General features: G+C 44.8%; 1 protein-coding gene across 1 annotated transcript in view; it reads left to right on the plus strand.

Annotated features, from left to right (window-relative positions):
* The window catches only part of MCM9 (minichromosome maintenance 9 homologous recombination repair factor), a 109,675-nt gene extending 97,030 nt beyond the window's left edge, over window positions 1–12,645 (plus strand). The window contains exons 13-14 of the mRNA XM_086317125.1: window positions 2,916–2,967; window positions 12,154–12,645. Of these exons, the coding sequence (XP_086173251.1) occupies window positions 2,916–2,922 (7 nt within the window). The 3' untranslated portion in view covers window positions 2,923–2,967; window positions 12,154–12,645. The remainder of the gene's footprint in view (window positions 1–2,915; window positions 2,968–12,153) is intronic.
* The last annotated feature ends 1,642 nt before the right edge of the window (window positions 12,646–14,287 follow it).

Genomic DNA, 14,287 nt, shown 5'->3' on the forward strand with positions numbered 1-14,287 from the left:
GACTCTTTAGAAAGATTTTTAATAATATAAAATTATTTAAACATAATAAAAGTTGTACCTAATTTTCTTTATCAGAGGACTAACCCAGAATCTTAATTCTATTATAACTATATAAAAGGAATGAGTTTTCTGACATATTAAAGATTCACTTTTCAGTGTATATGTGGTATTCTAAGATTTATAACAGGGACTTCATTATTATAATTTTTAGCATTTCTTAGAAATACAGACAAAACAAGCATATTATTCTGATATCTTTAATTCTTTGGCTTAATTCAACCAAACATTACACTTTTTTGAAGACATAGCAAAACTTTAATAATAGAGATGTACTCTTGATTGTCAAATGTTAATTCTGACAAACCTACATATTCTTTGGGTCTTCTCAGGTGGCTCAGAGGTAAAGAACCTGCCTGCAGTACAGGAGATGCAAGAGACACCAGTTCATTCCCTGGATTGGGATGATCTGGAGAAAGACATGGCAACCCACTCCAGTATTTCTTGCCTGGGAAATCCCATGGACAGAGGAGCCTGGAAGGCTACAGTCCGTAGGGTCACAAAGAGTCAGACACTACTGGAGCAATTGAGCCACACACACATCTTTGTGTTTACTGTATTTGATTTCTCTGCCTTCTAGTGCCAAGCTGCAGGTGGAATTTCTGGAAGACCAATTCTAGAGAAAAGTCAGGTCAGCCGCAAGGAAGATCCCTAGAGCTCACTTTTAGCCAATCCACACACAGCATTCGGGTGTTCAAAACCTACCGACCCCAGAGGTCTAAGTCTATAGGGACTACCTGGGACCAGGCTGACCTGTCAGATGCAGCCTGTCAGACACCCTCCTTTCAAATGTAAAAAACTCCAAATGTGGAAGGCAAGGCCAGTGCGTACTCCTCAGAGTTGAAATTACGTTTTCTGTGTCTGCTTTCCATATTGTTAACATTCAAGAAGGGTGAAAGATGACCACTGGCTCACATTGGTGCTGTCTCTCTGGTAGAGGTCTCACTGTCTAGGTCCCATCTTGCAAGTGGTGAAGACCCCCCCCACCAGGTGTACTGGGGAGCATTACCCCAATTCATTCCCTTCACTGTGCTCGGGGGACACACACAGGAAACTGTGATAACTGTCCCCCATGACACATTCTTCTCTTGTTCTTACATCAGTTCCACTGTCGTTCTTCCCTCTTAAAGGCTTAAAAATGCATCTAAAAGTAATGTTTGTAAAAGTGAACTTGACAGAAAAACTCAAGTATTAATAAATAGTTCATGTGTCTATGTGAATACCCAGATGCACGATATCCACCAAGAAGAAAAATAGGATATACATACTCGGCCTGATCTCACAAGGAGTAGGGTGTAAGTCATTTATCTTGTGAATGTGAACGCTTTTTAGGCCACTCTTTTTAATGTGTTGTTCTTACCTGATGGTGCTAATCATGAAGAACCCATCTGCCAATGCAGGAGACATAAGAGTTGCAGGTTCAATCCCTGGGTCGGGAAGATCCCCTGGAGGAGAGCATAGCAATATCCCACTCCAATATCCTAGCAATATTGGGCAATATTACCACTCCAATATCCTCGCCTGGAGAATCCCATGGACAGAGGAGCCTGGAGGTCTGTGGCCCATTGGGTTGCAAAGAATTGTACGCAACTGAGCTACTGAACAACAACAACTTTATGTTTGGTTGGCACCTTAAGTCAACTGAATTGAACCACCAGAAAGCAAGTATTTGCATCAGGCACACTTTTGTATGAGGACAAACTTGTTTTAAGACTTCCGTAATAAACCTGTGTTGAAAGCCTGCTTAGTATTTCAGATCTAACTTTTCAGTGCCCGCTGATACATCAAGGAGACTGGTTGCACAGCAAAATTGGGAATCTGGTGAACTGGGTTCTTGGACTGAATGGTCACTAAGCAGAAGTATCTCACTTGATTTGGCATAGCTGACTCTCCCCTCCATGAAATCCTTTGTCCCTTGGCCTCCAGGACATCACATGCCTGTGGTTTTCCTTGCTAACCTCTTCCGGTCTCCTCAGATTTCTGCTCCTTACCTAGTTTCTCCTTCTCACTCAGACTTTTAATGCTCTTTTCTATCTGCACCCCACCCCTTGTTATCCTCATTGAATCTTAGGGCTCCCCAAGCCTATCGATTAGCCAGTGATTCCTTCCCTGAACTCCAGACTCCTCTATCCAGCTCCTGGTCAGTGTATCTCCACCTCAACATAGTTCAAATAATACTGCTGATCTTGTCCCCGTCATATTTGGTCATTTCCCAGATTTATCCATCTTGGTAAACTAGAGATTCCATCCTTCCAGTTGCTTAAGCCAAAAACTTGAGTCATCCTTGACAATTTACTTTCTCTTGCACCTCATGCCTCATCTGTTAGCAAATCCTATGCAATCTACTGAAAATATATATATCAAAATCTACACTTCTCACCACATTGCTGCTGTCACACCAGTCCAAGTCACTTTCTCTGCTGCTGTGCCTCCCTACAGGCTATTCTCAGCGCAGCAACCAGACTGAACCTGTCAGATACTATTATTTCTTACCTCAAACCCTCCAGCAGCTCCCATTTCATCCCGAATAAAAGCCAAACTCTTTATAATAGAATAATAATCTCTAAGGCCCTGCACACCTGGCGACTTGCTGCCTTTTTGACATGCAAACATTGACCTTGCTGGTTCCTATAATTTTCCAGACCTGAAGCGGCCCCGGGGCTTTTTCACTTGCTCCTCTATCTGTAGAGTGCTTTTTTCTGAAGGAACTCCTCACTTCGTTCAGGATTCTGCTCAAATGCCACTTCAGTGAAGCCTACCTGTTCACATGGCAAAAACATTCTTCCCCTTAATTTTTCCATAGCATTTTTATCCTCTAACACAGCGTAACATTTACTCATTTCGTTTACTGTCCACAGGTGCTAACCTCAGGGGAGGGAAATCAAGAGTGGAGAGTAGAGGAGAAAGACCGTGAGTATCATTTGTTACCTCCAGACCAGCTGTTGGGCGGGTGGGGAGTCGGGGGGCGTCTGTGGCTTGTACTACAGCTGGCACAACAGCTACCCCAAGGTTGATGGACTTGGGGGACTCTGCTGACATCTTCCCAGACCTCATTTTTTGTAGAGGCCAGACTGATGAATGAGATGGAAATTAATAGGGATCGCCACTCTGCTTCCTTTAGGTCTTCAGGGTTGTTGCTGCTGCTGCTGCTAAGTCGCTTCAGTCGTGTCTGACTCTGTGCGACCCCATAGATGGCAGCCCACCAGGCTCCCCCGTCCCTGGGATTCTCCAGGCAAGAACACTGGAGTGGGTTGCCATTTCCTTCTAGTTTCTGCTGTTGCCTCAGGATGGTTGTAATTTGCAGTCTGGCTTAGAGGGAAAGTAGAGGTGCAGCGCCAGAGACTCGCACTTACCCTTCCCCACTTCTAAAAAAAATATTTTTTATTTTTGGCCGTGCTGAGTCTTTGTTGCCGCGTGCAGGCTTTTCTCTAGTTGCAGTGAACGGGGGCTACTCTCTCGATGTGGTGGCTTCTCTTGTTGCAGAGCACTGGCTCTAGGCACCCGGGCTTAAATAGCTGTGGTTTATGAGCTCTGGCGGAGAAGGCAATGGCACTCCACTCCAGTACTCTTGCCTGGAAAATCCCATGAACGGAGGAGCCTGGTAGGCTGCAGTCCATGGGGTCGCTAAGAGTCGGACACGAGTGAGCGACTTCCCTTTGACTTTTCACTTTCATGCATTGGAGAAGGAAATGGCAACCCACTCCAGAGTTCTTGCCTGGAGAATCCCAGGGGCGGGGGAGCCTGGTGGGCTGCCGTCTCTGGGGTCGCACAGAGTCGGACACGACTGAAGCGACGCAGCAGCAGCAGCAGCAGCAGCAGCAGCAGCAGCAGCAGCAGCAGCAGCATGGGCTCTGGAGGCTCAGTAGTTGTGGCACGCAGGCTTAGTTGCTCTGTGGCACGTGAGATCTTCCCTGATCAGGGATCAAACCTGTGGCCCCTGCATTGCAAGAGGGATTCTTCACCACTAGACCTCCAGGGAAGCCCTCTTCCCCACTTTTTATTCACAGGCCAAGGAACCAACATGGATATGTGGATATTCTGGCAACTTCCAAGTATTATCTATTTCAATTATTCCAGGGCCAAAAGGGAAATGGCAAACCTTGATGCCAAGTGGAGAGTGTAAAGGTCAGCAGGCTGCTCTCCTCCCCTTTTTTTTTGTGTCCTTGAGACGGATGATTATCCCGAGGGGAGCGCTAAGGTTGATGTTAGCACATGGAGGGACCGCCTTCCAGGTGTGGCCCAGATGGCAGTGTGTTTGCACATGATGCTGAAACAGGATGTAGTCAATGCTGCCAGGAGTTCTGGGCTTTCCCCACATGGCACATAGCTCCCTCCAAGTCTCTTGGCTCGGAGGAGAAGTAGCCTTTTGTGTTTGGTCAACAGTAACTGAGAAGCGCTGGGAAAGGAAGAGAGAGAGAGATGGGGGAGTATAGACAAATGGCCATCCTTCCCTCAGATGTCTTAAGTGTCTCATTCAACAAATATTTATTGAGCATCAACTATGTGCCAGGAACTCTTCTAGGAACTGAGGGTACATCAGTAAGTAAAACAAACACAAACCCCTGCCTTCATGCAGCTTACATTCCAATGAGGGTAGACCCTATCATTAACCCTGTTTATAGATGGGCACGATCAGAGGGACTGTGTTAATTTTTCAGGGTCACACAGCCAACAAATGGCTTCTGGAGGAGTAACTGTTGGATTTCAAAATCTGTGCCGCATCAACTGTATCATGACTGCTCCCAAAAGAAATGTGACTGTGTCAGGGCAAGGCCAAAGTCATAAGGGTCTAGTTCATTTCCCATTTAGTCATCGCGTGCTTTCAGAAAAAAGAGTGTGGGCAGCCCTCTTCTTGGAGAAGGCAATGGCACCCCACTCCAGTACTCTTGCCTGGAAAATCCCATGGACGGAGGAGCCTGGCGGGCTGCAGTCCATGGGGTCACTGGGAGTCGGACAGGACTAAGCGACTTCACTTTTACTTTTCACTTTCATGCACTGGAGAAGGAAATGGCAACCCACTCCAGTGTTCTTGCCTGGAGAATCCCAGGGACGGGGGAGCCTGATGGGCTGCTATCTGTGGGGTCGAACAGAGTTGGACACAACCAAAGTGACTTAGCAGCAGCAGCAGCCCTGTTCTAAATGGGCGGTGATCCAGGGCTGCAGTGCTGGGCTGAGGGCAGGTCCCTTTCCTCAACCAGCAGACCTGGGCAGCTGCTCCATGTCCAAGGCAGGGGACTCCTCCATGCCTCAACCCCGGTTCAGCACCTAAGTCAGTGCAGGAACACTGCAGGCAGCTGCACAGCCAGGGGGCCATCACTTGCTGGGCTCTGGGCCGCGTAGAACGCACCGAGAAGGCTGCCATGAAGGACAGTTAGGTGCAGCCTGGCCACAGGTCCCTTTTCGTTTTCCATCAAATCCAGTCACCCAACCCTAGATAACCTTCCACAAGGGGTTACTGTTTGTCTGTTTCCTGTGCTTATTTGCTTTGAACAAAGGTGACAAGCGCTGTGTGTTAGTGACTTCAGCCATGTCTGACTCTTTGCTACCTGTAGCCTGCCGGGCTCCTCTGTCCTTGGAATTCTCCAGGCAAGAATACTGGAGTGGGTTGCCATTTCCTTCTCCAGGGGATCTTCCTGCATTGTATGCAGGTTGTTTACCATCTTTACCACCAGGGAAGCCCTAGTTCCCTGACAAGGCCCGATGATGATGATGATTTAGTTGCTAACTTGTGTCCAACTCTTGCGATCCCATGGACTGTAGCCCACCAGGCTCCTCTGTCCATGGGCTTCTCCAGGCAAGAATACTGGAGTGGATTGCCATTCCCTTCTCCATGGGATCTTTCTGACCCAGGGATCGAACCCAGGTCTCCTGCATTTCAGGCAGATTCTTTAGCTCCCACTTCTTTAGCTTCCCTCTTAGCTCTCACTGAGCGAAGAGGGAAGCCCCTGACAAGGGCTCGTCCCCTGGAAAGTTGGTTCTCTCTCCTGCTCACACCACTAGGGGGCATGAAGGATCTCTGACGGAGGAACTAAAAAGGCTGGAATCCTAAATTCAACTGCAGAAGCCAGATACCTGCCTGCATTTCACTCTCATGATGAAAACGTTTCTTCCAAAATCAGCCTTCTCGGGCACTTCCAGCCGACACACAGCCCAGCTGAAAGGTGGGCCAGAGTGGACGGGGGCGCTTCAGGGGGCACCCCATTCAATCATATGGAACAGGCTCCATCTTCTGAAAATGTGAACCTGAAGAGGTGCAGCAGGCCTTTGAAACCCTCTGAGCCATGAGGTCAGAGCTCATGTTATAGAAGTACATACTCTGAAAGAATATACGTTTGGTAATATGCTTCCTTTGGGAGATGGGGACAGGCAGGCAGATTCTAATCCAAGAGGTTCTCAGATTTTTGTTAATCAGAAGCTTTAAAAAAAAAATGCCTAGAATCTCCCAAGCAATCGTCTGCATTATTTTTTTGTTGTTGTTGAGGTATAATTAACATATAGCATACTGGTAAGTTTAAGGTGTATAGCATGTTGCCTTGATACATTTATGTAGTGTGTGATTACCACCATTACGCTGGCCACATAATTATCATTTTATTTTTGTGGTGAGAACAATTAAAATCTAATCTCTTAGCAACTGTCAAGTATATAAAACTATATTTTTATTGGAGTATCGATTTACAGTGTTGTGTTAGTTTCAAGTGTGCAGCGAAGTGAAACATACATCTGCTTTTTTTTTTTAGATTCTTTTCCCATATAGGTCATTACAGAGTACTGAGTAGAGTTCCCTGCACTATATAGTAGGTCGTTATTAGTTATCTATTTTATATACAATAGTACGTATATGTCAATTCCAGTCTCCCAATTTCTCCCTCCCTCAACTTATCCCCTGTAACCATAAGTTTGTTTTCTACATCTGTAACTCTGTTCTATAGATAAGTTCCTTCATACCCTGTTTTTAGATCTCTCATATAAGTGATATCATATGATATTTGTCTTTCTTTGTCTTACTTCACTCAGTATGGCATTGTGTAGATCATACTATAATATTATTGATTGTAGTCACCATGCTGTGCCTTCTCCAGAACTTATTCATCTTCTATCTGTAAGTCTGTAGCCTTTCTCCAATCTCTCCCCATTTCCTGCACTCCCCAGCCCCTGGTAACCACCTTTCTACTCTTTGTTTTTATGAGTTCAGCTTTTTTAGATTCCACATGTAAGTGATATCATTACAATGTTCGTCTTTCTCGTTCTGGCTTATTTCACTTAGCATAAGGCCCTTGAGTTTCATCCATGTTAATCAAAAACAGCAGGATGTCTTTTCTCTTGGATGAATAATATTCCATTGTATATGTGTACATCTTTATTCTTCCATTGATAAATGTTAGTTACTTCCATATCTTAGTCACTGTGAATAGTGCTGTTTTGAACATGGTGGTACAGGTCCTATTTTTATTTCCCTTGAATATATACCCAGAAATGGAATTGCTGGGTCATACAGTAGTTCCATTTTTAGTGTTTTGAGGAACCTCCTCTGTTTTCCATTGTTACAGCACCAATTTACATTCCCACCAATGGTGCACAGCAGTTGGTTCCTTTTTCTCCCAATCCCTATTAACACTTGTTAATCTCTTGTTTTAATTTATGATAACCATTCGAATAGATGTGAAGTGATCTCTCATTGTGGTTTTGATTTGCATTTTCCTAATGAGTAGTGATGTTGAGCACCTGTTCATGTACCTACTGGCCATCTGTGTGTCTTCTTTGGAGAAATGTTTGGTCAGCTTCTCGATTTTTAAATCAGATTGTTTGTTTTTTTCTACTGAGTTGTATGAATTCTTTATATATTTTGGATATTAATCCCTTATCAGGAATATGATTTACAAATATTTTTACCCATTTGGTAGGTGGCCTTTTCATTTTGTTGATGGTTTCTTTTGCTGTGTGGAAGCTCTTTAGTTTGATGTGGTCCTGCTTGCTTATTTTTGCTTTTGTTGCTATTGCTTTTGGTGTCAAATCCAAAAATAATCATTGCAGAGGCCTAAGTCAAGAAACTTGCTCACTCAGTCATGTCCAACTCTTTGTGACCCCACAGACTAGCCCATCAGTTTCTTCTGTCCATGGAATTCTGCAAGCAAAAATACTGGAATGGGTTGCCATTTCCTCCTCCAGGGGATCTTCCCCACCCAGGGATCGAACTTGCATCTCTTGCATCTCCTGTATTAGTAGGGATATCCTTTACCACTGAGCCACCTGGGAAGCCCAAGCCCAATCTTTTCTTGTAGGAGTTTTACGTTGGTATGGGTTTAGCACTCAGGGTATTAGGAGTGCTTGCAGACCAGTTGGGGGGTCCTCTGGTAAGGTAGCTCATGAGCAGGCTTCCTACTAGAGTCTAGAACATAGTAGGAACTGTGCCCCTTTAACGCCCTCTGATATTCTTATCTGTCTCTTTCCCAGTCTTCCCCCCTCCACCCCCGATCATGGCACTCTTGCTTCAGGACTCAGGGTGCTGCTCTGGAGAGATTGTTTCTTTAGCAGCATCCAGCACAGCTGGGATAGCCAGGTGCTCGCTCATCACTCTCCTGGTCCCCCTGTGGAGGGATTCCTGGCCTCTTCCATCTCCAAGCTGGGCTACCTTGGAAGCAAGGAGTGATTTTTTTAAAAAAAAAATCATCTCCATTCATGACACCGAGGGGATCAAGATGTTCTTCACATCTTTATATACGTTTATCCAGCATTCATTTCCCTTATGAGGAAAATGTATAAGCAGTCTTTAAGCATTTTAAGGAAAAGGCTTGAAATAATTGTAACAAACATTTATAAAGGGTTTTTATTTATAAAGTACTTATTTACTCTTCACAGAAAGCCCCCTGAGGTAGGTATCATTATTAGTCCATTTTATAGACAGAGGAACTAAAGGCCAGAGAATTTCAGTGACTTGCCCAAAGTCACACAGAGGAAAGTGGAAAAGCTGAAATCTGAACCCAGATGGTCTGGCTCTGGAAGCAGTCTTTAGCCATACACTCAATGCCTCTCCCCACAAATGTCACAACATCCTCATAGTCAGGGACTGAATTGCATCCCCTCAAATTTTATATGTCGAAGTCCTAACCCCGAGTACCTCGGAATGTGACTGTATTTGGGAAAAGGGCCTTATAAGAGGTGATTATGCTCAGAGGAGTCCATTAGGGTGGGCCCTAATCCAGTCTGACAGGTGTCCTCCTAAGAAGGGGGCAATCTGACACCAATGCGGAGGTCACAGGTCACAGAGCCCTTAGAAGAAACCAATCCTACCAGCACTTTGATCTCAAATTTCTAGTCTCCAGAATTTCAAGAAAATGCATTTCTGTGGTTTCAGCCACCCAGTCGGTGGCACTTCTTTACAGCAGCCCTGGCAAAATAATACCCTCATAGACCCATGAGTGAGAAGACGCTCAGGGGCTTCCCTGGTGGCTCAGTGGTAAAGAATTGGCCTGCCAATGCAGGAGACATGAATTCGACCCCTGATCCAGGAAGATCCCACACTCCACAGAGCAAGCGAGCCCGTGCACCACAACTATTGAGCCTGTGCTCTGGGGCCCGGGAGCCACAGCCACTGAAGCCCGCGTGCCCTGGAGCTCATGCTTCCAACTAGAGCAGCCACCACATGGAGAAGCTCACACACTGAGACAAGGAGTAGTCCCCGCTCACCACAGCTAGAGAAAAGCCCGTGAGCAGCAACAAAGACCCATCCCAGCCAAAAATAAGTAAATAAAATTATATTTTTTTTAAAAAAGAAGTGAGAGAAGGGGGAGGCAAAATAGAAATCTTCTAAGTGAATTCCCCTCATCCTTTAAAAAAAATATGCATTTTATTAGATAAGAAAAGCTTTAATTGGATCATGTTTTAAAGTAATTAATTTTATTAAGTTAATAAGTGGGCATTCTCATAATGGGAGTAAAATAAAGCAGCCACAGCCTCCATTCGTATTAGGTAGTGTCATAGACAGGAAAGGGCAGCGTAATTAAGGCCAAAGCATGCTTGCTAATTGGCTGTCATCCCCTCCAGTGAGCCTACCGAGGGGAGCCATAAACAATTAGAGAGCATGGATTTATTGATGGACGATGAGGTAAGCGGGGCGTTAAGTGCACAGCATTTCCTTAGAGGGCGACAGTACTTCATTAATAATGAATTCCGTCTTTCCTCATGTCTTCTGAGTTTCCCACTAATACCGGAATTATTGGTGTGAAACATGAGGCCTTCCAGCAATTATAGGCAATTGAGAGATTCTTAGAAAGTGTAATAGTACATTCCAGGGGAAAACTAATTTCCAGCATACTTACTTTTTCTCTAATGAATTTCAACCCACATGTTTTTAGTACTGACTACCTGTGAGCTGGTGCCAGCGGCTCTGGTGGTTTCACTGTGTCCAGGATTCCGGAAAATGTATAGCCTGAGGCTCTTCGAAGGTCTGTTTTCTGAGAAATAAATTAGGGAGCATCTAGTCATAGGTCCAAATTGTTTTAAGACTGAAAAACTCTGTTTGTAGATTCGAAAAATTTTCAAACTTTGACCAAGTTGTCACATTTCCCATTGCTACTTCATGTAAGTAAGTGAAAGTCGCTCAGTAGTGTCTGACTCTTTGCGACCCCATGGACTACACAGTCCATGGAATTCTCCAGGCCAGAATACTGGAGCGGGTAGCCTTTCCCTTCTCCAGGGGATCTTCCCACCCCATGGATTGAACGCAGGTCTCCCACACTGCAGGCAGATTCTTTGCCAGCTGAGCCATTCATACTTTATAGAGCCATATTTTTCTTGTTTTGAAAAGTTTAAAATCAAGTAGTTTAATGAAATGTTTCATTTTTATGTTAAGTATTGTCTCATTTCTCTATGTACCTGAGAGTCTAGAGTCTCCTTTTACTGACTTTTTCTTTCTAGCCTTGAACATTGAAAGGCATCAATATTTTCTGTAGATGAATGGAGGGGTGACCTGATGGACATTTCTGGGAAACTCATCTGGATCAGGGAAATATTCAAGCCAAAAATTTTTTTTTTCTCAAGGGCACTGAAATTTCAAAGTTCAACTGAAGTGCCTGCATGAAAAACTACTGGATTCAGGGAGAAGGAAGAATTTTATAATTCTTAGAAACAATACAATACAGTGGTTGATGTTCAGTCTAACTTTGAAAAAAAAAATGGGAAAAGAGGAAAGTGTGGGGAAAGCAGGCAAAAACGGAGGAGACATGGAAATAGACAAATAGACAGTTTAAAAGAAGTGATGTAGGGACAAAAGCAGACAAAGTTGTGCCCGGGCCCGAGACACAGGCAGAAATACACATACTAGGGTTAATACATAGAGTCATGGGCTTCCCTGGTGACTCAGACATAAAGAATCTGCCTACAGTGCTGGAGACCTAGGTTCAGTCCCTGGGTCAGGAAGAGCCCCTGGAGAAGGAAATGGCTACCCACTCCAGTATTGTTGCCTGAAGAATCCCATGGATAGAGGAGCCTGGCAGGCTACAGTCCCTGGGATTGCAAAGAGTCAGACAGAACTGAGCGACTAACACGACTACTACTTACTACACAGAATCCCACTGGAGTCATACGCAACTTTCATGACATCTCCTCCTTCATCTTAAGATTCTATTACTTTAAGAGTGTGTCACATTTTTCACATTAAAATGGAAGAAAAAAAATTTTTTAAGAATTTAAAACATAAACTAGAAATAAAGCTTGTTCCACAAGCCAAAATAGAATAATACCGAAGGCCAAATCTGACTGGGCTGAAAATTTCTCTCTCCTACAATTTGTGGCCCCTGTGAGCCTGTGCATGTGCACACACACATATACACACACATACACACATGCCACAAACCTGATGATTTTGGATATTGAAAGCATCTCCTACTGTGCCAAGGGTACAACTCAGACGAGTCACTCAGAGAGAGGAGGTGTGCAGTCGTAGTGATTAACATCAGTCCAAACCATGGCCAGCAGCGGGCTGGGCTGACCAGCTGCACACTGTGGTTGGTTTGACTGTTTGTAGAATTAGTCAAAGGCTGTTGGTAAACAGACTCAAAGATGTCTTCATTCTTGACTTTCCTTCTCTCGTTTTAGGAGCTGGCTGCAGGTGCCCCCTCCCTGGCCAAGCCTGTCCCCTGTCTTTCGTCTCATCATTGCTCTTTGTTTTACTCCTTCACTGTTCAAAAGACCCAGGCTACACGGCCTGAACAGAAGGAGGACAGCTGAAAGAAACATCTGAGCAGAAAGAAAAGAATTTTCAAGTTTCTTGTCCAGCACTGGGACTTCCCGGTTAGCCTCCATGCTTAGAATCAATCCAGTTATTCCCAGGTAGCAATGCTGGTCATTCTCCTAACGTTCAGAACCATCTCTCTATTCCTTTTATATTCTTTGGTCTTTTGCATCTCTTGTCTCTCCAGATGGCTTCTTAACTATATAATTTTCTCCAACTCTACTCTGATGATAGTTCAAATTAACAGGAAACTACTGAACCCTGATATATTTTAGAGTGTGTTTGTCCCTGGCACTATCCCAAAGGCAGCGATAAATAAAAATTCTCCTGGGAAAATATAGTAATATTACAACTGGTGGTGAGGGTGAATTTGTAAACACACTTTTGTTTTCAAATCTGTGCCCTGAAGGCATTCCCAGAGCCAAAGAGTTTGGTGAACTCAAGAAAAACAGAGGAGCTTGGAAATATAGATGTTCTGCCACCTACTCAAAGAATACAATTTCACAGCTTCAGTTTTGCAGTGGCGGGTACCAGAGGACTAAAAATGAAAATGGGTTATGGATTTTTCTATCTTTTCATTCAGCATCTTGTTTTCAAATGCTCTTCCCCTTTCAAGAACCATCAACATGCCTTTCTTTTAAATTAACACCATAAGGAACTGAAGTCTCATTTCCTGGAAACGCAGGACTGGACTGCAGCCATCCCTCAAATGAGCCCCCATGGAGAAGACTTGGAGACGTGAGCTGGGGCTTCCGGTGGATGCGTATTAAACACCTTGGACTGAAAGCTGAGGTCATGGATTACTTTCTCATTGCTGTCAAAGGTCAGCTCAACTTATACTTCCTGTCATTGTTGTCTTAGATCATGCATGACTCAGTCCTTCTCAGCCCATTTCCATGCAGAGATTTCTAAGTCAGTCGTAAAGAAATACTGTCAATAACTCTACATTCAAGAAGAGATGCTAATGGGAAAAGGTGAGGGAACTGCTGTGGATTGGCAATGTGTGTGTGTGTGTGTGCGCGCGCACGCGCGCGCACAGCGCGCTAACTCGTGTCCAACTCTTTTTGACCCCATGGACTGTAGCCCACCAGGCTCCTCTGTCTGTGGATTTTCCCAGGCAAGGATACTGGAGTGGGTTGCCATGTCCTACTCCAGGGGATTCTTGACCCAGGGATCAAACCTGCATCTCCTGTGTCTCCTGCATTGGCAGGCAAATTCTTTACCATTGCACCATCCGGGAAGCCCGTGGATTGGCAGTAATACAGGTCAAATAAAATAGGGCAGCAAATCAGGAAATGGGGTAGCAGCAGTCACTTGAGAGGAAGTTAAGCAGACTGGCCGACAGCACAGCTGCAACATTTTCTGTTTTCCCTGGAAATTTCATTTGCATAACGGAGGCAGCAGGTGTTGTGGTGGGAGGACGTGAACTTTGCTACCAGCCTTGCTGAAGACAACAAAGTGACAACAGAAGGAGGGGGAATGTCAAGAGGAAGTGAGTGGAGGTGGTGATGTGGAGATATCATTCAGTACCTGTGTGAGGTACTGGAAGCCACAGACTCCAGTCCCAGCTCACACGGGGCTCCTCCAGCCTAAACCCCTCTGTCCACGTGCCTCTCACAGCATGGTTCACTGCACCTAGCAGTGGGCAACTTCCCTGCCTGGCTCTGCTGCTGTTTAATTCTTACTCTGAGAGGGTCCCTTTACCTTTCAACTTACATAATCTCTTCTCTCTAAGTAGACTAAAAACACCTGTTGGAAGATAATTATCATCTGTAATATCCTACACTCAGAGAGTCCATCACAGCATCAGGAATATAAGGGTAGGAATACAGGTGAGCATCCTGCCTCTATCACTGGGCTGTGCTAAGTCACTTCAGTCATGCCCAACTCTTTGTAACCCCATGGACTGTAGCCAAGGTAAGGAGCAATGGCTGCACTTTGCTGGAGCAGTCGTGAAGAGATACCTCAAGTCCAAGGTAAGAGAAACCCAAGTAAGAC

This window comes from Bos grunniens, chromosome 9, assembly GCF_055505025.1.
Source record: "Bos grunniens cultivar Pamir isolate PY7600 chromosome 9, Bosgru_T2T1.0, whole genome shotgun sequence".
Classification (NCBI taxonomy): Eukaryota; Metazoa; Chordata; class Mammalia; order Artiodactyla; family Bovidae; genus Bos; species Bos grunniens.